The following is a 27,095-nucleotide window of genomic DNA, read 5'->3' as shown; positions in this document are numbered from 1 at the left end:
ATTCACCTCCCATCCTCGTCATCGGACAGTGCAGGAGCATACACAGTCGCATCTGTAGCGCGAGAGGGCATCTTGCAAAGCATCGACATTCCACTCGGTCAGAGCAGAGTGAGAAGCCGCGATTCGCCTCTGCCACATGACGCGGAAGGAACCGTTGGCGTAAACAGACATCTCCAGGCCATTACCAGCAGTGGAGCACAAACTCTTCCGCCCGTCAACAACTGTACATTACTCGCCCATCCGCCTTTCGCTTTCCGCATGCTCGATACAACAGCGCACACCAAATTACACGACTCGCCGCACCGCCCGAATTCCAGTGTGAGACGCGCGACGCCGCTTCCCTTAAGGCCGCTTGCCTCCTGCAGCGACTGTCAGCAACGACTACTCCTACGTTCACACCATATTCACGACACACAAAACCGCAACTATGCCGCCGTCCGGACGCAAGGGCAAGACCCGCGCACGACGAGCGCCGGCCGCCGAAGTCCACGAGCCGTCCGATGCAGAGACCCCCGAAGCCATCGCGACCCCGTCACGCTCGTCGAGAAAGCGAGCCAGAGGCGGCAACGAAGCAGCTGCGCCGGCTTCTAGGAACACTCGGCGCAAGACCAAGGACACGAGAGCTGTAGATCGAGAGGACACAGAGGGCACGGAGCCGCAAGAGCAGAGCGATGCAGAAACGGAGGCAGCACTGCCGGGAGAGGCGGAAATTATCGCGCATTTGAAAGTGGCCGACAGACAGGTCAACGCGACAGAAGACTACGCAAACGAGCTACTCGAGGGGCAGGAGAGCGTGCCAGGATATGGCAAGATTGCAGGTCGCGACTGGGCGTTCATCATCCGCAAAGTCGAGATCAACATTGGGCGGCCAGAGGCTTCGGAACGCTTGCCCGTCGATGACGGTACAGGACAGCCGTCAGGCCCAGGTGCCAGGACAGTAATAGACATTGATCTGGGCCCGGATCGGCAGGTCTCGCGCTCTCATGCAATCATCTCCTACGACGGGGAGCTCCAGCGTTGGTACATAGTAGTCAACGGGCGGAATGGCTTGCATGTGGACAACAACCTCATGAAGCGTGGATCAAAGACATACCTCCGGAACGGAAGCGTGATTGAGATCGCAAAGACTCAGATGGCCTTCATAACCACACCCACCGAAGAGGGCGAACAGCCGGTCTTCGATGCTTCGATCGTTAGGCAGGCTCAGAAGTCATCGGAGGAGGACGACGATGGAGAGGATGATCCTCGTTCGGCCAACTACCGTCAGCCCGGCCATCCCACTGCGCGCAGCCAGCTGTCCAACTCCGCTATGTACGGAGATGACCAGAGTGGTCAGCAGCGCCGTCCGCATCCTCACAGCGGCCAGACCCAGTTTGGCGCTCCCGGTACGCCAATGCGCGCTCAGCAGGCTATCATGAAGTCTTCTCCAGCGGCCAACTACGCGCGTGGTATCACGATGGAGTCTACTGAAACGATCGACTATTCTGCAGATGGTGCGAAAGATCTTAAGCCACCACACTCGTACGCACAGCTCATCGGCATGGCCATCCTCAGCACGCCCGAGCAGCAGATGACGCTCAACAACATCTACAAATACATCATGGCCAACTACGCCTTCTACCGCTTCAACACGGGCGGCTGGCAGAACAGCATCCGCCACAACCTCAGCTTGAACAAAGCCTTCACCAAGATCGCTCGCCGTACTGACGAACCAGGTAAAGGCATGAAATGGATGATCGAACCCAGCGAATACGACACCTTTATTCAGCAAGGCATGAAAGGCTGTCGTCGCCCGAACCCCATTCCAGGCACTCAGAGCACGCTCGGCTCGCCTCATAGCCCGATGCAGTTCGCGCGTGCCGGTGCCAATGGTGGGATCAAGCGTGACGACGATGTCACGCCGCCCATGAACGCCTACCGCCAGCCTTACCCTACAGCCACCGAGGCGTATACTCCCGACCGCGGATCGTCGCGCGTCATGGCTGAGCCGTCAAGCGTCGGTCTCGGTATCAACGGCCATGTCGACGGCGCGGGAGGACCAGAGTACGACTACATGGGCAGCCTTACGCGCTCGACCCCGCGCCGTAACGGCTTGACCGCCATCGCGCACGCCGCTGGCTCGCCCCCAGCTCTCTTCGTCAGTGAAGAAGGCCGCGTGGGTGGCGGTCTGGATACGCCCTTCCCGCTCCGTCCGACGCAAAGGCTCGCGCCGCCTAGTACTTTGCGCCGGCCGAGCGATTTCATTCAGTTCAGTAGTCCTGCTCCTTTCTGGAAGATGGAAGGGTTGGTGGGGAGTACGCCGTTCAAGCCTTTCGATCTGAGTCCGGTGAAGAGTCCGTTTGGGCAGTTGGTTAAGAAAGGGGAAGCGAAGAAAGAAGAGGAAGGGGAGGCGAAAGAGGAGAACGGAGAGGAGCATGAAGATGGTGACGAGGATGAAGATGAGAAGGACGAAGAGCAGGACGGTAAGGTCAGCGCAGAGCCAGAGGGCAAGCAGAGTCCAGTGGTGCCTTCAAGTAGTCCTCCCAGGCTCATGGGCGGTGAAGATGTTGAGGGTCCGGACAGCCCTACGCTCAGCCGTCCTGCGACTGCGGTGGCGAAGACGCTCAGCCAGCTTGCTTCCAGTGGAAAGGAGCCTGCCAGACAGAATGGCCTATCCACTAATGGCAACGTCAATGGCAGCGCACAGAACAGTTTCGCCTCCGCCACCCCAGCTGCTTCAGCAAGCAGAGAGGCAAGCGCAGCCCCCGCGCACCGCAACGGTACACCAGACATGCAAACCAACCACTACACCCCCAGTACCCTAGCCAACAGCAGCGGTGCATACAACTACACCCACGCCCCTGGCCCCGGCCCTGCGCATCATCATCACCACCATTATCAGCCACCTCCACAGCAACAGCAGGAGACGAACGGCTACCACCCCGACGCAGGTCCGACGTCCGCAGCAGCTGGGGGGGAGGAAGACGGGATTGATCTGGCGAAGTAAGTATCATCTCCACCACCACCCCACCACAAACCCCTCTTCCTTTTGCGAAGATGGCTAGCGCTGACAGGGCAAGCAGGGGCTTTCAATCCATCGGCTCCTTCCACCAACGCAACCACCTGGCGATGAGTATGGGCATGGGACCTGGGGCGGCTGCGGGGGGTCCTGCCGCAGCAGCAGGGTATGGACGGTAGTATCTTGCTTGTCGCGCTGTTTATGGGCCAAGAAGCTTTTGTTGCGGCAAGGGCTTTGGAGTGAAGCGTTCGCTTTAGTAGCGAGAGTGTTAGACGGGTGCATCAGGGGGGATATCGCAGGGGCTTGCATGGAGGATTTGGAGACACGCTTTTGCTTGTATGACGAAGACGCTTTGTACATGAGTTTTCGATGATGCCTCAATGGAGGGGGCTTCTTATAGCGTTCGTTGCTTGCTTGCATGTGGAATACGAGGACTATGGCTCGCCAGACCTTTGGTTCAACCGTAAATATCAGACTCGGATGTCTTGTTTCAACCTGCTGTCCGCTATTTCTACACCGTTTGTCGCGCCATGGAGCGAGTGAGAGCAACACGTCAACTCAACAGAATGGATTCAAACAGTGCATCTCATGAGAACAAAAGCTAATGCCCACGCTACATGCACCAACAACAACTAACCCGAGCCAGTTTTAATGGCCACGCAAGCAAGCCAATACCAAGAAGCCTCGCGCAAGCCCAAGCCCAAGCCCAACCCAGCGAGTCGCGCCTGGTGCCCAATCCCCCAGTCTCCCAAGACGCCCCAAAACCCGGCTGGTAGAAATACAGAAAGTACTAGTTACGTTCTTCGTCTCCCTTTCCCTTCAGCAAAAATGATCGCTCGAACCGTAACACAGTAACGCCCATGCAGAACGATCGTCCAGTAGTGAACGAAAGGTAGGGTCAACCGAGCCCTCCCATCTCCACGTCCCCATCCGCGTCTAAATACGCCTCCACCTCCATATCCATTCTCCTCTCCTCCTCTATCCCCCACTGCCTCAATTCCTCCCAGTCCATGCCCGTCCGCTGCATCAGCAGCTCGTGGTGCTCCCAGAAGAAGCGTCCCTCTAACCACCGATACGCAGTCCCCAGCGCCTCTGCATCCGGATCCGGCGCCGCAGAATCAAGCAGCTGATAAAAGAGCCCTTGTCCGTGCTACGATATCCGCTCTAGCAGCTGCTGCTGATACTGCTCCCTCTGTAGCCGGACCCTCTCGTCGCGGAGGCGGGTGGATTCCCAGGGATCCCGCCACTCGATGGCGTTGCTGTTGTCCGTGCTGCGCAGCAGGTCCACGCCCTCGATCGGCTGGCCGTCGTCGGGGGTGCGGCATTTCTTGAGGCCAAAGTCGATGATCAGGATGCGGCCGTCTTGGGAGGTGGCGACGATGCGGCGGTAGTCGGATTTCGCGGCGAGCATCCACGAGGTGGTCCATTCGTCGGCGCGCCAGATCTCGGCGCCGGTGGTGAAGTCGTAGACGCGGATGTCGAGGTCGTAGGAACCCGAGACGACGCGGTTGTTGGCGCTGTCGAGCCAGAGGGAGCGGACGAGCTGGGAGTGGCCAGTGAATTGCTTGACTTCCTTGCCGCTATCGGTTTCGAATTTGTAGGTGATGGTGTCGTTGCCGCCGGCGAGCACGTATTTCATGTCCTCGCTGAACTCAACAGCCGCGAGACCGCGCTCCTTGGCGGAGAACTCTTTGACGAGCTTCATGGTGTCCAGGTCCCACAAACGTGCGATGCCGTCGCCGCTGGCGCTAACAAGGTACTTGCCGCGCATCTGCACAGCGTTCACTGGACCTCTATGTCCACTGAGCTCGCCCTTGGCTTCGTACGTCTCCCGGTCCCAGACGATAATACGGGAGTCCTTTGAGCAGGAGACGATGTGCTTGGCGTCGAGGGCGACATCCAGAACGCCGCCGGTGTGCTTCCTAAGACGCTTGATCGGTTCGTATGTCTTGATATCCCAGACGATGAGGTCGGAGTCCGAGGAGCCAGTGACGAGAATTTTCTCGTCATACTGCAGGCAAAGAATGGAGGCATCGTGCCATTGGCTGGGCACGTGGTAGATGGTGTGGCCGTATGCTGTGCCGTTGACGCTGGCAGTGGCAAGGTGAAAGTCAGGGTAGTCGACCGTGCGGAGGACCTTCGGGCCAGGAATAGGCTTGACGTTAGGACCCCCAATGACCCGCTGACATGTGAAGTTGTTGATGTCCCAGACACGGATGGTGCGGTCGCGCGAGCCTGTGATGATCTTCTCCTCGTCAAACTGCACGCAGTAGACGCTGTCGGTGTGGCCGGAGAGATATACGGCTTTGCCCGCACCCGCCGGTCCCTGTGTCCAGTTCTTGTCCAGCAGTGTCCTTGCCTTGTACATTCTCTTCCATTGCTGATTCGGCTTGTTCGGTCTTCCTGCGCCGGCCCCTCCAACTTGAATTGGTGGTGGGTCGGTGTAGACCTGTCGCTCGTATTTGCGGAGGAAGGCTGAGCGCCAGACCGACGTCTCAGAAACGAGTGCCTTCCAGGTAGGGCTGGTGAGCTCGCAGTTGACGAGGTCTTTGGCGTCCAGATACTCGAAGATCTGGAGGCTGATCTCGCTGGGTAGTATGGTAACGAGTGGATCCCGAAGGCGTTCGTCAATGGTGGTGTCCATAGCAATATCGCCGTCTATGTCTTTGGCCGACGCATCCGAGCCTGCGTATGATGATAGGTCTGCACCGCTATCTGCTGCACTGCTAAGAGAACCGAGACGACTCCGCCGGGCGTTGAGGTCGTCTTGTCCAGCCCAGGTGTTCTCGCCGCAGTGTGGGAAGTTCTTGGAGGCGGCAGCTGCCTGCCTCGCACGTTCTCCACCAGTCACCGACATTGCAATTGCGGAAGCTGTAGAGCGCGACGCCGGTCGTACAAGCCCACCAAATGCAGCAGCCGGGGCAGGCGTGTCCTTGCGGTCGGTTTGCTTGAAGAAATGGCGATTGAGTTTGGCAGGTCGGTCACCCTCGTGGATGCCATTGCCGTTGCGCTTGGAGGGTGACGTGGGCGGCACAGGCACGCCCGATCCCTTGGGCACATGCTTGCACGTATCCACACCCTGAGGTGTGCTGGCTCTCCGTGCCTTGCCGGACCATGGCATGCTCTGTCTGACATCGTTCACGCGCTCTCTGGCTGTCCTCGAAAATCTCCGCCCAAGCGAGTGGCTCTTGACGGTTGTGACTCCTTCGGGTACGGCAGGGATATTCTCCAGCTTGAATGCGGACGTTCGCAGTGCCCGCTCTGCCCTTATCTTGTCCGCCTCGGCCGCCACGTCCGCCGACATGGGAAGCCCATGCTCGCCTATCCTCACTGGCTGACTTTCAGAGGGGTGCAGGTGCGCGCCATTGTTTGCTCGAGACGGTGCTTCTGATCGTATCATCCACTCGGATATGTTGGTGGTGGTGTCGTCACGGGACAACCTCCTGTCCGCCGCTTCTGGCAGCACTCCAAGGCCTTGCCATGACCCTCGCGGCGTTCGATTTTGGTCGATATTCTGCTGGGCGGTGAAGGTTGGCGAGGAGAGCGCGTGGACGGAGTGTGGTCTCGAGTCGGGGCTGACACGGGGTCGCTGGAGCGGCAGCGAGTACTGCTGGCCCCACGGGTTTTGCTGCATTGTTGCGAATATGGCAGGAGCCTGGCGAGTTGAATGGGAAAGAGCGATGGAGGTTGAGAAGATGGCAAGTTCTTCAACGAACGACAAGGGTGCCGAAGGTAATTCTAGGGATGCGGTCGGGCGGATCCTCACTTCACGTGGATGAGATGCGGATGAGGTAAGGTGAACGCCGGCGTTCCAAGGCTGACGCAGCAATGCAGATTATATTAAGACGCTGGAAGGAGCGTGGGAAGTTGGAAAAGAAGGGAGCGGTGTGCTGGTGTCGTGGTGGTGTTGTGGTGTTGTTGTGGTGTGGTGGCGGCGAGGAGGGATGGTAGCTGAGGCCAGCTCTTGGTTGGCAAAGGACTGTGGACAGGATGTGACGCTTCTGCGGCGACGGCGGAAATGAATGTCTGAAAGCCTTGACTCGATTCCCCTTGGGCTGTTTCGTCGCTTTCCCGCAGTGCTGGCGAGGGGAGGGTCTGGTGCTATTTATCAACGAGTCTGGCAGTCCTCGAGGCGGTGGATGCGGTGGATGATGACAGTCTTCATGCGAGGAAATGGCGCAGGTGCAGCGTGCAGAATATTGGCAGACTTTGAGCGCGGTGAAGCTGTTCCAAGGTTCGAGGGCCAGTTGCGCCTTTCATTGGCCCGGTGTCAGCGTGAGCCGAACTCGTCCCGTGGAGCTACTGTAGAACTATTCACGGCGCCCGCCGAACTGGCACGCAACCACCCTTGCCTTCCCCAATATTATCGACGACACCCGGTGTTTGGTAGGCTGTTGAAGCTACCAGAACAACGAATGCACCATCTTCGATTCAATCTGGCCTACGGTTCATGATAAGATCATCACCTCAAGCCACCCAACAACTTGTTCCAAACAATCTCGAACAACAATCACATGCTCCCGCCCCCCGTGCCAACACATCCGCGTCACCAACAGTCATCACCAGCCGCGAGCTATATGCACAACAACACCTGATCGCAGCATACTCCGGCATCTTCCACCTCAACTTCTGGACTCAGCATACTGCGGCACCTTCCAAACCTTTTCAACCTCTGGACTTCTCACGGGGTACCCCCGGCCACAGACATCCCGCCGCATTCGCCACAATCCGGCCAGACCGAAACCTCGATCAGGACGACACCACCAAACCATGGCACCTCGCACCACCACCACGACTGCGCCGGCCATCCCCCTCCCCTACCAGCTCTTCTTCCTCTACATCGAACCCGTCGCCACCGCCATCGGAGCCTACTACGCCCACTTCTCCCAACCGGCCTACACCACCATGACCTCCTCGCTGCTCCCCTCCGCCCTCGCAACCCCTGCCCTCACACCCGTCTCCACCACCTCCAGCATAATCCTCACACAGCTCGCAAACCTCTACCTCGTCTTCGCGCTCAACGAAGCCCTCGTCCTCCGCTCCACCTCGGACGTCCGCGTCTGGAAAGCCTTTCTTTTTGGACTGCTGGTAGCGGATCTCGGGCACTTGTTTAGTGTAAGACAAGCGGGGCTGGAGGTGTATTGGGAGGTGTGGAGGTGGAATGCTATGTACTGGGGGAACCTTGGGTTCGTGTATGTGGGGGCGACGATGAGGACGCTGTTTTTGGCGGGTGTGGGGTTGGAGGGGCCGAGAGGGGGGAAGGTCAAGGGGAGATGAGTGTGGTAGTGATGGTATAGATTGAAGGCTACCAGAGACGTTTTACCACGACCGCTGGTTCCGTGCGCCGCGTCGTTATTGTTTCTCTTCTCCGCAAAGCTAGCTTCCAGCTCTACCAGTGTATCGGTAGGTGTCCGCTGTCGTCCGTTTCCTTGGGTCTGTGACCATAAAACATCAAGTTCTCGGACTCCGACGGCCTGGGATATCTGGGGAGAAGGCGGGGTCGTCCACTTTTGCTGGTTTCCAACCTCATGCCCTTGAGCGATGGCATGGCGTCTCCCGCACTCTTGGAGATGTCCCCCAGAGTCTCGAACATGTCGACTTCGATTCGCAGTCCCATCTGGTCTTTGATGACTCAGTCCTGAGATCGAGCCACTGTTGGCAGATGGCGTGCTTCTCTGGCCCAGTTGAGACTGCTGTATCGATGATCCCATTGACTGGCCTTTTTGTATGGGCTCTTCTCGCCCGTGATCAGCGCAGTGCGTAGCTTGCTGCTCAGCCTTCTAGTCCTCCCAAGGCATGATGAATCTTCCATTGCAACATCGTGCTTCCTCATCCATCCTTGTGTCGTATCTTCTTCGCCGCTGCCTCGCTCCCTTCACGGCCGATCATCATAAAAAGTCCTAGGTTGCGAAAAGTTGTTCCTCCCCCGACTGCTCTTAACCCTCTCAAACGCCGGCTCATGCACCTCCCTCTCCTCCACACCCCCATCCTCACTCTCCACCCCCTTCCACAATCGCACCTCACTAGGCGCCGAAGCACTCGCACTCCTCTCCCCCTCACTCCCCTCTACCGCCGTAACAACCGTGCTCGACCTTCCGTGCTTCATGTCCCAATCGTCCGCCATCGGATCACCACCCGGACTCCGAGTCATCTCAATCTCCATCCGCGAAGACTTCCTGCTGCTCAGGCCGCGACTCGTGAACGGTTCGGCGAGGACTTTGCGCAGGAAGACGCGGAGGGCGGGGAGGGAGGCGCAGATGATGGAGAGTTGGAGCTCGAGCTGGGCCCAGATGTAGGCGTCGAAGATCATCCAGCTGACGTCGGAGTCTATGCCGACTTCTGTGAGGACTATTAGTGACGGACATGGTAAGGTAGATGGGAGGGGAAGGCGTACGCCAGAGATAGTAGGTTCGAACGCCGCTTGCGCCTACAACGAGCAGACCCAGGCAGAAGATCAGGTTAAGTGCTATCTTCTGCCGTCGTGGGAGGTCGAAGTGTCTTGTCATGAGGCACGGCAGTGCCACGGCGTATAGATCGCTCAGAGCGGCGAAGATGCCAGCCAGTAGATTGACAACCGTGGTATTGACGCACTTGTACTCCTCAGTCCACAAGAGATCGAAGGACTTCCAGTATGCTCTCGTCGGATTGCAGTTGAAGATCAACATAAAGATGAACGTCAAAGTCCAGGCAGCCGTAAAGATGATCGCAGCAATGACCGCCCACTTCCACCGTCGACTGTAGGTTCCAGCGACTAACCGGCGGTAGAAGCACAGCACGGAGATCTTCGTCAAGGCCCCGGTAACCAGGGAAGAGAACTGCGCGAGCCAGGCCATGAGGGCGATGTATTCGAAGTTCTCGAGCGGGATATCCCAGGCGTGTCGGCCAGTGTTGTAGGCAGCAGTGCAGACGATAAGGACAGTTGTGAACATGCTAGATCCGAACCATGCTGCTGCTAGAAGGCCGTCGTCGAGCCCGAGGCCGCCGGCTTGTTTGAGGACTCGGAGCCATAGTCGTAGGGCGATCAGCAGTGTGCTCACGCCGTAGAGAACGCCTGCATAGACTGGCATCCATCTTCGTTCGACTGGGTCAACGTAGTTTGGCCTGGTGGAAGAGGTTAGTGAGTGGTCGAGATGTGTATTGCAATGTGTGTGTTTACTCCGGCCATGAAGCTATCGTCGCCGGTGTGATGTTTGCGATATTGCCAGGCATTGCGTCGGTTCGAGCCGCAATGGTACGATGTTGACTCGAGAGTCAAGGTGTGAACATTCACAAGACGTCGACTGTTTCTCCGTCGTTTCAGACCATTGCTCCAGATGCGCGACCCATCCGTTCGAGGAAGAAACAAGCCCGCCCACAACGATTGCGAAAGTCGATCATTTTGATGACCCAGCTTCTGCAGAGCCCCAGAACTGGGTGGTCGGGCCATATGTCTCGCTTGATTCAGAAATGCACGTAAAAGGCTCTAGGACTAGTAGACGGAAGTGTGCCCATTCGTCCATTCGGGTCTGAAATGGGGCTGCTGACACCTATTTCGTGTTTGACCTCCTTAAAGTCGCGTTTTAGGGCAGCTGCCGAGCGCATTGGTCGCCTTGCTTCGGGCAAGGTTGGATTTGCGTGGAGGAAGATCGACAGCTACCAACACTCTGTTGAGTCAGTCTCTGTCAGCTGGAAGGAAGCATTTCGATGGCTTGTGACGGTGCTGCTAACGATGCAAAGACACATGCGCACAGGGATAGTGCCCCAACAGAAAAACTGCACAAATGTGTTTTGAAATCATTCCCGTCGCCTCCGGAGGCGAGGACGAGACTCCCGGTCCAAAACACGGAGAAGAAGCTGGCTGCAAGCTATGGGCGCCGCAGAAGAACCTTAAATTGTTCCCTGAGCTTCGAGACATGCAATGTTACGTTCAACAAGCGTATGCCGAACGCCTCAGCTCGTAATCGCCGGGAGAACCTGACAGGTTCTTCACCAAGTTTTGCTGATACATCTTGGTGCGCATCGCTCGGCAACACGTCCTAGCCAAGCGTGAATGCCTTGCTGATGACCAGCAACAATGCTGCAATGGACTGTATCCGCTCGATTACCGGTGTGACGGGCGCTCAGCTTGACAGAGGCCGCGCCAGCTTCTCGCAAGCTCGCTGTGCTCGTTCACAGTTAAACCCTGGTCAACGGTAGACCGCGATGGTGATCCTGGCAGAGATTGGAAGCGAGGCGTTACGCTGACATGGGGGCGACGGGCAAGAGGCGAGAGGTCCGGACGGTAACAGCCGCCACCTCTTTCGCTCTTTGGAAAAAAGCTGATGTGCAAGAAGAAGCATCAGAAGCTGAAGGACGCAGAGAAGACCAGACGGGCCCGCTGAACTGCCTGCACAGGATGCCCGACCTAGCGATTTGTGTGCAAGGGCTTCCAGAGTGGCCTTCGGATGACAACGTGTCGCTACCTTTGTGTTTATCTCTAGATTTAGTGCCCAATAGATATCGCGTCTGCGATCATTGCGATGGCGCCGACGACACTCAAGCCCGACGGAGAGTCTGGGTGAAGATGTGGTTTGTCGAGAACAAAAACGGAAAGGAACTCGAAAGGTCGAGGCTCCCCATTTAAGCTCAAGCTATTTGCGGCATCCGCGGGCCAGCCCGGCCCCTGCGTCTAGCCTTCGATCTGGAACTCGAGGAAAGTTGTCGTTCATCCGACGATCAGCATCCCCTTGAACGAGGCTCGACACCGACAAGAACATCGCACCCAAACCACGATAGACCGACAGAGCGACGTCGAAAGCGCCCGCGATCGTTCTGAAGGGGACCTGGCCCGCGCGAGACGCGCCCAACCTCCACCACCATGAACCTCCTATACTGGAGCCTCGGCTTCTTCCTCTCCATCTCCTCCACCACGTATGCCGCTGCGCCCAAGGAGACAGCAACCCCCGAGCCATGTACAATACGATCACCCCACACCGGCTCCTTCTTCGACCTCAATCCGCTACACATACCCGACCCGAGGACAGTAAAGTCCAAGAATGCGCGGGACTATAGTTGGAACGCCACGGGATGGGACATGGGATATAACTTCACCATGAACTTTTGCGGAGGCGTGGTGGAGCGGCTAGAGGATTTTGGAGGTGTGGAAGGGGTGGATAAAGATTTGTGGAGGAATGTCAGCGCATACTACAGGCAAGGGGGGAAGGTGTACAGTATAGGGTGAGTGAGAGTGCTAGGAGATACGGTATGAGGAGGACGCGGTGCTGATGATGATGATACAGACAGCAGAACACGTCTCCTGTCATCCGAGGCCGAAAGATGGTGATGAACTACACGAACGGCTCGCCCTGCCCTGAGCCACGGAAACGAGCATACCTGGGAGACGAACTCGACACTCGAGAAATCGTCGGCGATGACAAGGACGACGACGAAAGCGACCGGCCAAAGGTGCCCGGCCGAACCAAAACAACGATCATCAGCATGCTCTGCGACCGAGACCCACTGATGCCCCAACTCACCCTCTCCTTCATCGCAAGTCCGGACGAGTGCACATACTTCTTCGAAGCACGATCGTCAGCAGCTTGCGCCGGGATCCAGCAATCAACCCAAACACTCAGCCCATCAGGAGTCTTCGGCGTGATCATGATGATTGCGATCATCGTGTACGTCGTCGGTGGTTGCGTCTACAGCCGCATGGTGCTTAACCAGCGCGGATGGAGACAGCTCCCGAACTACAGCCTGTGGGCCGGCATATTTGGGTTCTTCAAGGTACGTGATACCTCGAGCTATTCGTGCGTTGCCACATACATTCACGGAGGGTGATGAGATGTATACTGACTTTGTCAATGCAGGACATTGTGATCATTGCAACTTCTTCGTGTGCTCGCTTCATGCCTTCGAGAAGAGGGTATAGCCGCGTGAATGGCGACATAGGGGGTATGGGCTCCGGCAGGTCGGGCAGGGACAGCGAGTCTGCGAATAGATTGATAGATGAGCTGAATGAGGATTGGGATGATGAGTTTTGATGTCTTCTTGGATGTCGTCGATATAGCTTGCTTAGCGATGTTTGAACACAACCTTCAGTACTCCATCCATCAGACTATTCTTTCTCATCTTCGTCAAATGTTTCTTAGGGCCTTGAGTGGTAAGAAGCAGGTCGTAGGTCTGTTCATCAGACCATTGACTTGGGACGAGTCAAACACGAAGTAGCCCATTGTCAATTGGTGGGACTTCGACGTGGCTTCTAGAGTATCGCGAAATATCCTTCAGGTTTCGGGCTTGTGGTTGAAGCCCCGTTTCTTTGCCTCTCCACTAGCGCCAACGGACACGGTGTGTCCTCCGTGCTGGGGACTCTTGCTTTCATAAATCTGCAAGGCCATGCTTGGCAGACACGCAGACACCATTCGAGACAATATTGCCATAAGGTGTCGGAGATCTGGCTGCCAGGCGAGACAAGGCCGGCGACTCTGGCCAACTGCAACAAGTCTCCATCGACAATCGAAGCCCGTCTCAGCCAGCAAACACCTACCCAAGCGATGAAGTCCGCATTCAGGGCAGAGAGCCTCACCAGCAAGGCTCACGATCACCCGCCTGGACCACATATGCCCTGCCATCCGCCGTCGAAGCGACGAACTCTGTCCCGCCAAGCTGCAACACCACGTAGTCCAAAGTATAATTTTTGCCAACGCAGCAAATGAGATGGTTTTTGAATCAGCAAACGATTCCGACGGTATGGATCTGATGCGCAACATGCCTCTCACGTGCGCTTTAGCCGGTTCGCTTGCGGCCGCAGCGGCCAACGGAGGACTCTGGTGGCGTCAGGCTCCGTGGTTTCGGGGCCGCGTCAGGCCGCGTGCCGGAACGGGTGTGAATTTGTGAAAGCTTGGTGTAGCTGCTGGATTTCTTTCGGACCGACGACACTTGCTCTGGTTTGCTGATGATCCTGATGCTGGTGTTGGACTGGCCAGAAGCGGCAGGCTGTCTCATCGATGGTATGAAGCTCCATGCGCCTGAAAACTTCTCGGACAGTCCCTAGAACAGCCTCCAAGAAGGGAGACGACGCGGGACCTTCCTCGCTTGGACTGCATTGCAGGTTTGTCGTAGAGTCGTCTGGACAGATGGAGCCAGGACAAGATCGGTCGGCGCCTCGGAGAAGGACTGCAAGGACTGATATACCGTTCGCTGATCTCGAATGCTGGGAAGATGTCATTGAAGGCCTGGGCTCGACTGTAAGTTGGAGCCGCTCCATCGAATACAGTTTGCGCTGCCGCGGAGCGTGGCACCCATCCAATGCTCACTCGTCGAGCGGCATGGATGGGCATCCAGAACAGATTCTCAGGTGTCGGAGCTTGGCCGTGGCAGACAGCTCTCGTATTGTCTTAGGAGGTACAACAACTCCGAGACGACTTCAACTTGTGCGGGAACGTTGGCCAGTCTTGTGAATGGATGGGCAATACGACGAGCGCCAGCGACCTAGAGCAGACGGGGTTTATCAGACAGTCAAGGTTCTCGTGTGGTCCAGGCTTCAAGGGTGCAGGCTGTACGACTGATTGACTGTATGGAGCTCATGTCCAGGAGGAATAATCAGATGATTGCTGTTCGATCCTAGTCTGCCAGAAGAGCTTGCAGGTCGATGCTTGAACCTATCTGATGGAGGGGCTGGCCAGCCGCTGCTTGACGCATTGCATTGCATGATCCTAGACGCCACACACGCAGAGCAGGATACGCTCCGTTTGTCTGACTTACATGCCACTTCAATGACGCGATAATCTCCTCCAGGAGTCGGACTGGCTCGTAGAGAGGTCTTGCTCAAGTGTTGAGAAGGTATGGGAAGAGGTGAGGTGAAGGATAGAGTTTCAGCGCCTTGGGCTCTTTCCGCACCGTCCAACCTCCTGGTCCGCGGAGCCAGCACACTGGGTATGTAGCCGAAGCTTTGGACAACGCACTCATTGCATCCGCTTCGAAAGCGTTTGTTGGCTTCTGTACTGTTCCAAGAGGTCCCCATGGGTCGCTCACCTCCCTCATAGCACCTTGAGTAAGAACAAGCTATCTCAGCGCCACGATGGCCCCCTGGAAAGAGCCGTAGGAGAGCATCAATACCGGATTGAGGGCAGGGTGTGCCTACGACAGACAGGTCTATCTGTCACGCGTGTCGCGGCCAGACTAATACTGGTAAGAGACGGTTAGTGTTTGCAGTGTAGCAGAAACATCAAGCCATGGCTCCAATATATTGGTGTCAGCGAGCTGCCCTCCGTTCGTTCTACGCAGCATTCGCTGCTTCATTCACAGCCCATGCCTGCCTATAAGTAATGCTCATCGTACCATACTCATCTCCTTTCTTCACCCTCGCCCCCAAGACCAGTCCCGCCAACCCACAGTCTTCTCTCCCTCCACGCCACCAACGTTCCAATCCAGCAACCACCAACATGTACGTCTCAACCATCCTCGCCCTTCTCGCCAGCGGCCTTACCCCCACTCTCGCCGCCCCAACCCATCACAACGGCGGCAAGAACACACCACACGGCAACACCTGCGGCAACCACCACAAGAAGGCCTGCTGCAACGGCATGGAAGGCGTGGCGGTCATTGGGGCCAAGTGAAGCTTGCTCAATTCTTGTAAGCCTTTACATTTCCCCTTTCGGTGGAGACATGAGGGAGGAGCATAACGGCTGACAACAGGACAGTGGGCGGAATCTGGAACGATGGGAATGTGCAGTGCTGTAGTGTCGATGAGACGGTTAGTACCACCCGCGGGCTCTGTACAAAGGAGCGGCGCTGACTAGGGTGTAGGGTGCGCTGAGCTTGTTGAACTTGTGTGTGCCGGTGCAGGTACTTTAGGCTGGTTGTTGAGGCGGTCGTGGAGCTGCGAGAGCGGATGGATGTACAAGTACTGCGGTGGGGGTCATGGCCCATCGTGGTGGAGAGCGGCGCTTCAGGAGAAAGTGTTAGCTTTGGAGGTGCCGGTTGGAAGCCCGCAGTCACTCATTTGGTCAGTCTAGTAATGGAAGATGTTTCTAGAGCATGCGCAGTCGTTCATCGTCCGAGAGCACCATTTTTCTTCCTGCTCGTGGTCCTTCAGGTATGCATTTGACCGGGTCTTGAGCATTGCATACGCTCGTCATGTGAGCTGGTGGACGTCACCCTCGATGAGGCACAGTTCCTGCTCCTGCCGTATTGAGAAGCCAGCGTCGTTATGGCGACCACGCTCATATGATTGTATAGTTAAGCGGTTAAGCGTTTAAACCGCACAACAAAACAACAACAACACATTGATTCAAGAGTATAGCATCACATACCATTGACAACATTACAAGTTGCATTCAAGTTATCAAAAACATACCTTAGCTGAGGAGCTCAACCCACAATGTTGGCCCCTTTCCGTGGGGTCAGCCACACCAACAAGAGAACCCGTCCTCCTCTCCCACCAACTACATACCGTGTACTTGGTATCGAAAGCTACAATAAGACCCACACGGCTTGCGCCTGCAACGACTTCCATTGCTTCCACCTAGCAGCCAACATTGCGCCTCGTCCACGCATCTCCCCAATTTACAAGCAATCCACCGAGCCATTGACCCAAGATGAAGAAGGCGCTTCTACGGCGCAACCGAACAATACCTCCTCAGACAATCTCCCAGCGATCGACTCCGAGCAAGAGACCGACCTGCGCTTCCAGGAAATCGAAGACTGGCTCCGTGAGCATGGTGCCGTCTTCCGCAACCATGCCGGCCAAGGCGTAACGCTGGACGACCTGGACTGGGACATTCGTGCCGGGGTAGTTGAGTTCTTCACGCGGCATCTGGCGAGCCAGGCGGAGGGGTGTGGGCTCCATACTGTGAAGCTGAAGTGGGTCCAGGGAGTACTGGGGCCTTTTGAAGCTCGATTCCACAGCGAGTTCCAGAGCGAGAGGAGAGACTCGGTGGTCGAAGCGGAGTCTGAAAATGAGGAGGTCCAGAAAGCGAGAAAGAGGACGGAGAAAGGAGATGATCTGCTAGTCTTACCTACCGTTGGTTTTGGAGAAGATGCAAACCAACTAGAAGGCGAGACAGCTCCGGAAGGAGAAACCGAAGCAAGACCAGCAAACCCGATCTCCACACTGGAGCAAGCGACATCCGCCATGCCAGAGCAACCGGAGAGCTTACAAGTCTTCGGAATCGAGCGTGTGCTCGTCCGCACGCTGCCGGGAATCGAGAAGTTCCTGCACCCCTCGAAGCTTCGAACCAAGACGCTCTCAGCGCTGCGCTACAAGGAGGCCTTGCGGAGCAGAACCCGGCCAACCCGCCAGAATCGAGAGTTCACGCCTGTGGGCCATGTGAGGATGTACAACTCTGCACACTATCCCCTCGAGATCTGGGTAGAGGACCGGCTGGTGGGATCAGGGAGCAAGGTCGGCGCGGCGGTGAGAAGGCGATCGGCGGCGAGCGAGGTTGTATGGGATCCAGAGGGCGTGATGTGGAAACCGAGGAGGCAATCCGACGCCGGTATGTATATGGAGTTGTGGTAGGCGGGAAACGCCGGACGGTGTCTGATGGAGCCAATGGTGGCACAAGATATACACATTGGGCAGCCTTGTCTTGGAAAGACGGCAATGGGAGATCAAGGGAAGTGTTTGGGGGCCAGATGGCGTGAATTCCATGATGTGACACCAGAGATGAATGCTGGATAGCTTCTCGTCTATCACACATTCAAAATTATATGCAAGTAATCGTTTTCTGAGAGTCTGTGACACTCAGGCCAAGTGAAACAGACGCTGAGTGAGGTGTTTATCACAGGGACTGGAGGTGCCGTGCAGCGCGCTTAGGCGGTGGATGGCGGCGCGGATGTTCCGACGTTAAGGTTGGGCGGGTGCGCGGCCAACAGCCAGCCTTACAATTCACGTCACCCTATTCAATCCAATTCCATTCCACCAAAAAGCACTCTCATATCGCTGCAACGACTTCACTACAAATTCGACCTCATCACCAGAACGCCAGAGAGAGAAGCCAAGACGAGCCATTCACGGACAGCCCACCCATCCCACCCATCGCTGCTTCTGTCGCGGGGCAGGCCGCTCGTCACTTGGCCCTCCACCTGCCGCGCAGTCCACGACTTCACCAGCAACAAACACCCACCGCACATTGCTGCTAGACAGCAGAGAATACCGCACCCACCATGTCGCGCTCACGCCCAATGCAGCGCACGTCGAGCGCCTCCAACTCTTCATCCTCATCCACCTCTCCAGAGCGCGGCGCCGACGATGACAACGACTCTTTCATGCTGCAAGCAAACGATTCACAGTCCTCCCTTGGCATGGACATGTCCCCCGATATGAGCGACGAGTACGCAAGGAGGGAATACGAAGAGCGGTGCCGTGTGTCGCCAGTCCATCGCCTGCCCGCCGAGCTGTTGATCAGCATCTTCTCGCGCCTCACAGCAAACAGCGACCTGCAGTCGTGCTTGTTGGTCTCAAAAGAGTGGGCGCGGAACAGTGTGGGCCTACTATGGCATAGACCCGCTATGAGCAGGTGGGAGTCCATACACAATGTCGTGCAATCCATACGAAAGGCGGACAAATTCTTCGCTTATCAGGATCTGGTCAAGAGGCTCAACATGTCTACGCTGGCGAACTCAGTTAGCGACGGGACCCTGGTGGGCATGACAGCGTGCAAGCGCGTCGAACGCCTCACCCTGACCAACTGCACCAAGCTTACGGACCTGGCTCTACAACCGCTGGTGGATGGCAATCGCAGTTTGCTCGCGCTGGATGTGACCGGGCTGGATCAGCTTACAGACCGGACGATGATGACTGTGGCGGATCACTGTCTTCGACTGCAAGGGCTGAATGTCACAGGCTGCAAGAAGCTCACAGACGCCTCCATTGCTGCGGTAGCAAAGAACTGCCGGCATCTAAAGAGGCTAAAGTTTAACAACTGCATACAGCTGACGGATGCGTCGATCCTCACGGTGGCAGACCACAGCACGCATCTCCTCGAAATCGATCTCTACGGGCTGCAGAATCTGGAAAGCCCGGCCATCACCGCCCTCCTGACCTCCTGCACCCACCTCCGCGAGATGAGATTAGCACATTGCTCTCGCATCAACGATTCCGCCTTCACCGACATCCCAAGCTCTCCCGGCCACCAGAAGATGTTCGAATCTCTCCGCATCCTCGATCTGACGGACTGCAACGAGCTTGGCGATCGCGGCGTGGAGAAAATCATCCAGACTTGCCCAAGGCTACGCAACCTCATCCTGGCCAAGTGCAGACAGATCACCGACCGCGCCGTCTTTGCTATCACCAAGCTCGGCAAGAACCTGCACTACATCCATCTCGGCCACTGTGCGCGGATCACGGACCTTTCGGTCGAAGCGCTGGCGAAGGCATGCAACCGCATACGATACATTGACTTGGCATGCTGCGTCAATCTCACCGATAACAGCGTGACGAAGCTCGCAGGCCTGCCGAAGCTCAAGCGTATCGGGCTGGTGAAGTGCTCCACCATTACTGATCGTAGCATCTATGCTTTGGCCATGGGTGAAGTCAAGAATGGGCGCAGGATCAATGGTGTCAGCGTGCTTGAGCGTGTGCATCTCAGCTATTGCACCCTCTTGACTCTCGATGTAAGTCTTCTTCAACTCTGCGATGCTTTCCCAAAGCTAACATGTGTACCAGGGCATCCACGTTCTCCTCAACAACTGCCCAAAACTCACCCACCTCTCCCTCACCGGTGTGCAAGCCTTCCTCCGCGATGAACTGCTCGCCTTCTGCCGCGAGGCCCCGCCGGAGTTTAACGACCACCAGCGCGACGTCTTCTGCGTCTTCTCCGGCACCGGCGTCGGCCGCTTACGCGAGTTCCTCAACCAGCAGAAAGCGCACGCCGCCGCCGCTGCCGCTGAGCGGGAGGCGGAAGGTGAGGGAAGCTTGGGCGGGAACTCAGAAACTGGGAGCGAGATGGGAGACGCTGAGGACGGAGACGCGGTGCATGTGAATGTCCACGGCAATCACGCAGCAGGCGCCACACCCGTCGTCTTCGCGCCAGGCTGGCAACACCATGGCGGCCATCACGGTCATCAGCACCACAATTCTTTCGACAACGCGGCGGGCGCGGCAGTTGCAGGGTCATCGGTTCTTAGTCAGAGCGCCCCGGCTTCGACGCCTATGTTCTGGAGCAACGCGCCTGCGGGCCTGGGACTTGCAGGATTCGCTGGACTGGCGGGCTTCGGCAGCGCTGCTGGCTCGCCTGCTGGTGGAGGTGGAGGTGGAGGCGGTGCACAGCAGGTTACCGGTATGATGGGCGCGGCTGTGCTCGATGATGTGGATGAGGGGGACGAGGCGTTTGGAGAGGGGAGCGAGATTATGGGGGATGGGGATTGAGGTGTACGGGTGAACGGCAAGAGAGGCTGTACGAGGACGCGCGATGCGCTTGGCGATTGTAGTGGGCATCGCAGTGCTTGGTCTGGGCTGGATGGATTTTCTTGGGAGCGATATTGGGCATGGGCATTGTTATCAGCGAGCAGTCTTTTCGTGTCGCGTTTAGAGATTCCCACCAACGGCCAAAAACGGGGTATGCGGATGGGAAAATGGGGAGAGGTCGGTTGATAGCGATTCAACACTCACTGCTGAACAATTTTGACACTGTCCAGCATCCTACAGGTCTTCAAAGACCATGTTCCGCTCAGAAGGCTGTGTTGGTGCCGATGATCACGTGCATGCTTTCGGACCCTCCGGTGCACTTCACGTCCTACCATTGCTGCTTCCCTCCTCAACTTCCACTCCCCCCACACGACAACGTATCAACACTCTCATCTCCACCACACCACTCACGCGGCTCTCTCGCACAACAATGTCGCCGGCAGTACCATTTGCCGATAATTGCTTGTGCCGGCGCGTGGATTCTCAAGCTGTGCCTCATACCGGCGTCGAGAAGTCCTCAAGCGTAGGCACGATCACATCTTGATCACGACCTTATCTATTCAAAACTATACCTGGGCCGACGGACTTTGGACCGACGGACTTTAGACAGGCTTCATCTCTGGTATACCTCGGTCGCGTCTGGGAAGGTAGGACTGTGGTAGCCGCCGGCTACAGGCCTTGGCTTCCACGCCGCAATTGAGGGCTGCGTGAGCGGGATAGCATGTTTCATGGACGACTGGGCAGAGCGTCCTGGGATGCTCATGGCCACTCATCGCTGGCGAAGGCTTATGGTGACGCCGCAAATGATCCACTGCTTCTTGATGACCGACAGCTGGTCGGCCACTGCGCCTACCCAGAGGATGGCACTCCGGCGCAAAGGCTGTCGACAATCTCTTAGATTGCATCCTATGCCCAGTGTTTTAGGGATTGAAGACCACTGTTAGCCGCTGTCGACAGGCCTCAGGTTCCACGCCGCAATCGAGGGCTATATGGGCAGCACAGCATGTTTCATGGACGACCGGGAAGGGAGTCGTTGGACGAAGACATCTACTGATTGCTAGTGGTGTGCTACAGCGACGCCGCAGAGGAGGATCTCCTGCATGTCTGGAAGCCAGGAGGCTCGACACTGGCACTACCGATGAGTGTGGGTGCCGTACCGCACTTTGGTAGCAATTATCCTCCCGGGTCCACGTAGGTTGCTGTCGAGTTCGCAAGGCTCCCGGGCTACACCATATTATGTCCTCAAGGGTCAGGAACTCGGTGGACAGCTCTCATGGCTACGATAACTACGACGGGTGCTTGAGGACTATCTATTCCTCAGGAAGAAGATGCGTCCACTCCATCCGTTGGCAGCGTTCTGCGTGCCATGCATCCTCCATACAAGTTGGCCTGCTACCATATTCTCCATGCCGCAGTCATGGTTCTCTCCAGTGGAAGCGCCTTGAGCGGCATGGCAAACCTGCATCCTCCGGGCACAGCGTCGCTTCCAGCACTGCCAACAACATACGCCGCCGGCGGTCGGTCAAAATGTTGGACTCCTTCGAACTGACGGGGGTCTATTTGCCTCGCCGTGGTTCTCGACAAGCGGCGTGGACGAGCACATGGGTCCCTTCGAAAGGCACAGTATCCACGGTAAGATACATAAACAGGTGAGAGGAACGCTGGTAGGTCCTTTCCTGCTGCATATTCCATCTCAGTTGCCCTCACTTGGTTGCTGCTGCTATTGTACAATTGTTACATCCTTCTCCCACCCCAGAGCATGGCTCGTCTTCGCCAAATCTTCTTCTTAGTCGCAGCTTGTGGAGCGTCAGCAAAGCCAGTCCAGCCCCGAGCAGCCTCTTCAGCACCACTTTCGGACTTCTGCAATGCGAGTGTATCCGGACAATCAGTGGTGGCCTTCTGCAATCCTACCACCGCCGGCTCGACAGGACCCACCAACGCCGGCTCTACTACGGCTGGATCGCCCACTGCTACCTCTGACATCTCCAACACGATCGAGCCCTCCGATACCGAAGACGGTAGCCAGACGGTCGTGTCTACTTCAGCAACCACAGGTCTCACCACCGATGCTTCGACCGTCATCACTACAACGCTCTCGAATGGTGTAACGACGACTCTCACTTCTCTCGTGGTCGCCAAGTCACGCAAGACCGCTGGCAGTACTGTCATCTCCAACACTCATGGCGCGATTACGTTGCCAACCGGAAGCACGAACCCGTTTGCGATAACTTTTCCTAATGGAACCACAACTATCGTGACTCCAAGCGCTCTCGAAGTGGGCCCTTCCACATCGACTGGTCTGTCCGAAGCAACAGGCATAACGAGTGGTTCAACAAGCCTCATCACCTCCCCACCGTCTTCTTCCGGGACAGTAGGAGGCTTCCTGATTCCCGTCACAACACCTGTGCCCTCCCCAAAACCTGTTCCTGGCGGAGTCATCGTTCCATGCGACTACTTCTGGTTCTTCAATCTGTGTCCTTCCTTTGCAGAGTTCCACATTACTGGTTGGAGTATACCAGCACCTCCAGGCATCCATCCTCCGTAAGCGTACGTGTCCATCGTTCAAAGCACATGAGCTGACAGCAACTTGCTCCCTTAGCGGCCCGCCTCCGCCATTTAAGCTACCTCCGTCCATCTCGATCTCGATCCCTGCACCGCTTCCTGCATGGCCCAAGTGGACGTGAGTAGGCAGAGCGCCGCCTTGGACTTCGAAAATTGCTGACTCAAGACTTTATCAGACTTCCCCCGAATGGCATCCCAACCGTTTCACTCAAGCCGGACGAATGCAAGACCGAGACCGGGGATGTTTGCATCTACAAGACGGCTGTCAGCACCATTACCTCCGACCAGGCGACGACTACCGCAAGCAGCGTTCAGTCAACGTGTACGACAGTAGCTGGATGTGATGCAACAGGCACGTCGACATCCACTACAACGACAGCTAGCGCCACTCCGTGGGCTCTAAATTATGCGGTCTATCCACGTCACGGTAATGACTCGGATGAAGTCGCTGCCGTGGAGAGCGCACTGAAGGATCTTGTCACCGATCCGTCGCTCGTTCAAGCTTCAGAAACGAAGACTTCGGCATCAACTACTGGTCGGTGTTGATGACTGGGGACGCAGCGAAGAAGGCGGAAGTGATTCCTAATGTGAATCCGAAGTCTGACGTCTCGAGTACGCCTGTACATTTGATTCTCACCACATCGCGAATAGGTTACAATGGTGTGGCTAGATTGTCGAGACCCATGCCCAGGACATGAAGAATGCGTTAAAGAGTTCTGCTACGATCCCACGACGGCTTTGGTGTACGACGATCTCAGCTGGGCAAACTACAATGACTTTGAGTCGATGTTCTATAAACCAGAAGAGGATATCCAGAAGGTAAAGGACCAGATGACTTACCTGTCATGGCCAGATGTCCAGCGTCAAGCCCCGGAGTCCTTCATCTTCGATGATAGTGCCGGCGAAGGCGTGACAGTCTACATACTCGATACGGGCGCTAATCTCCAGAAGCCGGTAAGTGGTTGAACATCGTTTTGCAATGCGACTTGCTTACTCACCGGCGCAGGAATTTGATCATGTCCGCGAGCGAGTTCGTTGGCTCCCCGCAGACACGGTGCAAAACGATGGGAGGAGCGCGAAGCTCAAATACCATGGAACGGCTATGTTGAGTCTCATCGCAGGCAAGACGTTGGATATTGCTAAGAAGGTCAACCCGGTCATTGTACGGCTGCCAAAACCCGCAAAAGCGACGGGGTCATTCTCTCCACAAGATTTCATCGACTATCTCGGCAAGATCAACGACGACCTGGGCCCGGGATCGCACTCGCAAACGGTGAACCGGCACCGTACGGGTATGATAATGTTGGTGGAGTCCCTCATGTGCATGCACCGGTAAGTCCCACAGTCGCAGGCTGAACCGACCGCCATGATCGACATACCTGACACGAAGCGTGCGGGTACAGGGCTACAACATCCTTGTTGCGGACGGCTCTCCTGAGAACGAAAACGACTATGCCGGTGGTGGAGGAACTTCCGATGGTCAGTAATGAATGCAGCCTCGCAGAGGACCGTCATGCTGACCTTCATTCGTTTCGTTACAGCTGCAGCATATACAGCTGGACTGGCTGCATATTTCATACGATTGGCGCAGAAGGGGCAGCTCAAAAAAGCAGATGGCAGTCCCGTGCCAAACACACCACTAGACATAAAGAACTTTGTCGTCAATAGTGCGTGGTCCAGGAGGATTGCCGGCGACGACACTCGGCCAGGAATCTTCAATGGCATTGACATTGACGCCCCACGATGCCCATGGGTACCCAGTGACTCGCTTCTCAAACCACGCGCTGCTGGGACTTGCACATCTGGATCCCCGGTTCCGTCTCCAACTCAAACGACCACAGCGAAGTCGTCGACTGCAACGCACCAGCCAGCTCCAAGCGCCAGTTCCATAGTACCCCTGGTACCGCTGCCAGTCCAATGCCACAAAGCATCGAACTTCCCCGGCCACGGCGACATCTCAGGTTCGGCTGTGTCGTTCGACGCTGAAGTAACTTGCGAATCCTGGTATTTGGACACACTATCACCCGGCGATCCGCCGCTCAAGAAAACGGTAACGACGTCTGGCATCAACTACGACTTCAAGATCGCCTGGTTCGATGATTGCGACCTGCCGATTTCCAACATGACGGTGTGGAATGCAAGAGGCCTTGGTGGTGACTCGAGCACCAAATGCGCTAGTCTCTTCTATGACTGCTGGAATGATTGTAAGAGGGACGCCCTACAGGCATCGACTTGCCTTGTCATTTGCTAACCCTGCTCCTAGGTGACAACACTGGTGTAGGCGGCCACATTGATATCGGCTGCTTCCGCTATACATTCACGGGCGGTGCAGGAGACTCGTGAAGTGGCACAAGCACGACTAGCCCTGATGGGCCTTTACATTTGCTCTGATGCCGGAACTGCTCTTGTGGCCACAAACCCCCGATTGCGATTTCGCCGGGTCAACTCTAACGCAACATAGGGATTGCTTGATGTGAGAGTGGATTCGGATTTCTTTTTTGACTTTATGCAGCTGTACCAAGTTTGCTTTGATTGTCTGCGGAGCCATCGACATGCGACGTTACTGCAGTTTCACACACACCTTCACTCTCCGAACGTCGATCGATGCCAGCTTCTCGCGTAGAGACCTGAGATCCTGCTTCAATATCGGTACAGAAAGTTTGGATTTCCGCGTGCCCGACGCCGAAGCGGAGGCAACTGCGTCTGTTCCTCGACCGACGACTTTTTGCTCTCGGACTCAAGGCTTCCATCTGTCGGCTGGCGACTTGCTCTGGCAAACCATGTACACAGCCGCCCAGTTTGAGCCGTAGTAAATTGTGCAGCAGGTTCCTTAGTATGCGAAGCCACTATGGCTTCGAGCATGGTCCCATATTGCACACGTCTCCAAAGCACATGATAGGCCATTTCCGAAAGGGCCTCTGTCCCACTGCCTTCTCCAGTCTTTGCTGACATTGGCATAAAGATGGCGCCGATGGAGGCACAGAATCCCTGTCCTTCCTCTATTGACGTCTTCCACTCCGGTTTCGGAAGATCAACCTTGTTGGCAATAACGAAGAACAGTCCACGGAATGGAGGCCGAGGAGGACATGCCCGATCGTAGCAGCCTTTGCAGCCACCGACGTCTCTTTCCAGCCTCCTCTCGAGAAGAAAGTTGTCGTGGTATACGCGCAAGGCTTCGGAGCTCTTTCTGTCGGCTACATCATAAGTCATGATCCAAACTTCGCAGTGCCGGGCTTTTCGTAGGTGACAATTCCTGCCCACCGAGCAATTCTCCAGGGTGTGTTCAATACTTGGGCGCTCTGTCCAGCCATTGAAACATACACGGACGCCCTCAATTTTTGTGAGCAAGTTGACAGACTGATCTTGAAAAGGATCGTAGCCAGTCCACCAGGCGTCTTGATTCAACTGGTTAAAAGTGAACTCGTCAGTCCTCGTGGCGAAACACAATCTAGTGGTAACGCACCCTCACGTGAAGACAATCCTGTCCAACGCCCGACAACCCAAGCATGGTGGTGTCGATGTCAATGTAGCGTCCTGGAGGAAAACCATATTGTCCGACATGGTCGCGAACGGCTGCCTTCTGGTTTGCGGAAAGTATCACGTTAGGCGGTGTGAAAGTCCCAGGGTTACAACTCTCGTCGTCGTATTGTTGTGCTCGCTCTCTGGTCCGGAGTCTCTTGACTTCGGTTGCAGTCAGCTCCTCGTTGTCATCAGCCGGCACGTTCCTCCTATGGTCAACCATCTCCAGTGCTGACTGCGGGCGTCTTCGGACCCCTACACTTCCTCAAAATCTGGGAGAGCGATTTGGTTCTGAAACAATTACAAACAATGTTCGACTGGATTTTCTTGAGTAAGTTTGCTGCTGTGGGAATGTCGTGGTTCAAGACCGCCATGGTTGTGGAAAGCTAGGGGAGGGATGAGCAATGTGGCACAGCATTGAAGCTTTGAAGATTGGCGGAGTTATTCACGTCGATCACAAACCCACCAAACGACAACATGATACTCGGACGATGATAGGGGCGTGTGAAGCATAGCTTGCTGCGGAAATACAACCCCTGATGAGCGACTGCTAATCCTACGGCACACGCGACAACACCGGTGTTGGTGGGCATATTGACATAGGCCGCTTGCGCTACACCTTCACAGGCGGTGCAGGGGACGACCTTG

General features: G+C 56.2%; 10 protein-coding genes across 10 annotated transcripts; 7 read left to right on the top strand and 3 right to left on the bottom strand.

The window, feature by feature from the left end:
* Positions 1-427: 427 nt before the first annotated feature.
* FKH2_1 (transcription factor) lies at positions 428-3,177 on the top strand (the record flags this gene model as incomplete). The annotated part of the gene is made up of 2 exons (XM_064799694.1): positions 428-2,982; positions 3,063-3,177. The coding sequence occupies 2 exons, from the start codon at positions 428-430 to the stop codon at positions 3,175-3,177; spliced, it is 2,670 nt and encodes an 889-aa protein (XP_064662449.1).
* A 971-nt stretch (positions 3,178-4,148) lies between these two features.
* On the bottom strand, positions 4,149-6,632 carry LTR77_002434 (uncharacterized protein; the record flags this gene model as incomplete). The annotated part of the gene is made up of 1 exon (XM_064799693.1): positions 4,149-6,632. The coding sequence occupies one exon, from the start codon at positions 6,630-6,632 to the stop codon at positions 4,149-4,151; it is 2,484 nt and encodes an 827-aa protein (XP_064662448.1).
* Positions 6,633-7,768: 1,136 nt separating this feature from the next.
* LTR77_002433 (uncharacterized protein) lies at positions 7,769-8,275 on the top strand (the record flags this gene model as incomplete). Its single annotated transcript, XM_064799692.1, has 1 exon — positions 7,769-8,275. One exon carries the CDS (start codon positions 7,769-7,771, stop codon positions 8,273-8,275), a length of 507 nt encoding a protein of 168 aa, XP_064662447.1.
* Positions 8,276-8,873: 598 nt separating this feature from the next.
* LTR77_002432 (uncharacterized protein) lies at positions 8,874-10,207 on the bottom strand (the record flags this gene model as incomplete). Its single annotated transcript, XM_064799691.1, has 3 exons — positions 8,874-9,337; positions 9,393-10,099; positions 10,155-10,207. 3 exons carry the CDS (start codon positions 10,205-10,207, stop codon positions 8,874-8,876), a joined length of 1,224 nt encoding a protein of 407 aa, XP_064662446.1.
* A 1,627-nt stretch (positions 10,208-11,834) lies between these two features.
* Positions 11,835-12,999, top strand: MRL1 (Cation-independent mannose-6-phosphate receptor CI-MPR; the record flags this gene model as incomplete). Its single annotated transcript, XM_064799690.1, has 3 exons — positions 11,835-12,193; positions 12,256-12,742; positions 12,826-12,999. The coding sequence occupies 3 exons, from the start codon at positions 11,835-11,837 to the stop codon at positions 12,997-12,999; spliced, it is 1,020 nt and encodes a 339-aa protein (XP_064662445.1).
* Positions 13,000-16,337: 3,338 nt separating this feature from the next.
* On the top strand, positions 16,338-17,774 carry LTR77_002430 (uncharacterized protein; the record flags this gene model as incomplete). The annotated part of the gene is made up of 2 exons (XM_064799689.1): positions 16,338-17,454; positions 17,707-17,774. 2 exons carry the CDS (start codon positions 16,338-16,340, stop codon positions 17,772-17,774), a joined length of 1,185 nt encoding a protein of 394 aa, XP_064662444.1.
* Positions 17,775-18,124: 350 nt separating this feature from the next.
* Positions 18,125-20,327, top strand: GRR1 (SCF ubiquitin ligase complex subunit; the record flags this gene model as incomplete). Its single annotated transcript, XM_064799688.1, has 2 exons — positions 18,125-19,573; positions 19,626-20,327. The coding sequence occupies 2 exons, from the start codon at positions 18,125-18,127 to the stop codon at positions 20,325-20,327; spliced, it is 2,151 nt and encodes a 716-aa protein (XP_064662443.1).
* A 1,798-nt stretch (positions 20,328-22,125) lies between these two features.
* Positions 22,126-23,474, top strand: LTR77_002428 (uncharacterized protein; the record flags this gene model as incomplete). The annotated part of the gene is made up of 3 exons (XM_064799687.1): positions 22,126-22,907; positions 22,966-23,046; positions 23,105-23,474. 3 exons carry the CDS (start codon positions 22,126-22,128, stop codon positions 23,472-23,474), a joined length of 1,233 nt encoding a protein of 410 aa, XP_064662442.1.
* A 111-nt stretch (positions 23,475-23,585) lies between these two features.
* On the top strand, positions 23,586-25,271 carry LTR77_002427 (uncharacterized protein; the record flags this gene model as incomplete). The annotated part of the gene is made up of 5 exons (XM_064799686.1): positions 23,586-23,882; positions 23,935-24,260; positions 24,319-24,407; positions 24,470-25,132; positions 25,192-25,271. The coding sequence occupies 5 exons, from the start codon at positions 23,586-23,588 to the stop codon at positions 25,269-25,271; spliced, it is 1,455 nt and encodes a 484-aa protein (XP_064662441.1).
* Positions 25,272-25,568: 297 nt separating this feature from the next.
* LTR77_002426 (uncharacterized protein) lies at positions 25,569-26,670 on the bottom strand (the record flags this gene model as incomplete). Its single annotated transcript, XM_064799685.1, has 2 exons — positions 25,569-26,333; positions 26,392-26,670. The coding sequence occupies 2 exons, from the start codon at positions 26,668-26,670 to the stop codon at positions 25,569-25,571; spliced, it is 1,044 nt and encodes a 347-aa protein (XP_064662440.1).
* Between the last annotated feature and the right edge of the window lie 425 nt (positions 26,671-27,095).

Source organism: Saxophila tyrrhenica, assembly GCF_035928015.1.
Source record: "Saxophila tyrrhenica strain CCFEE 5935 chromosome Unknown scaffold_3, whole genome shotgun sequence".
Lineage (NCBI taxonomy): Eukaryota > Fungi > Ascomycota > Dothideomycetes > Mycosphaerellales > Extremaceae > Saxophila > Saxophila tyrrhenica.
This window is presented reverse-complemented; position numbering and strand designations above follow the sequence as displayed.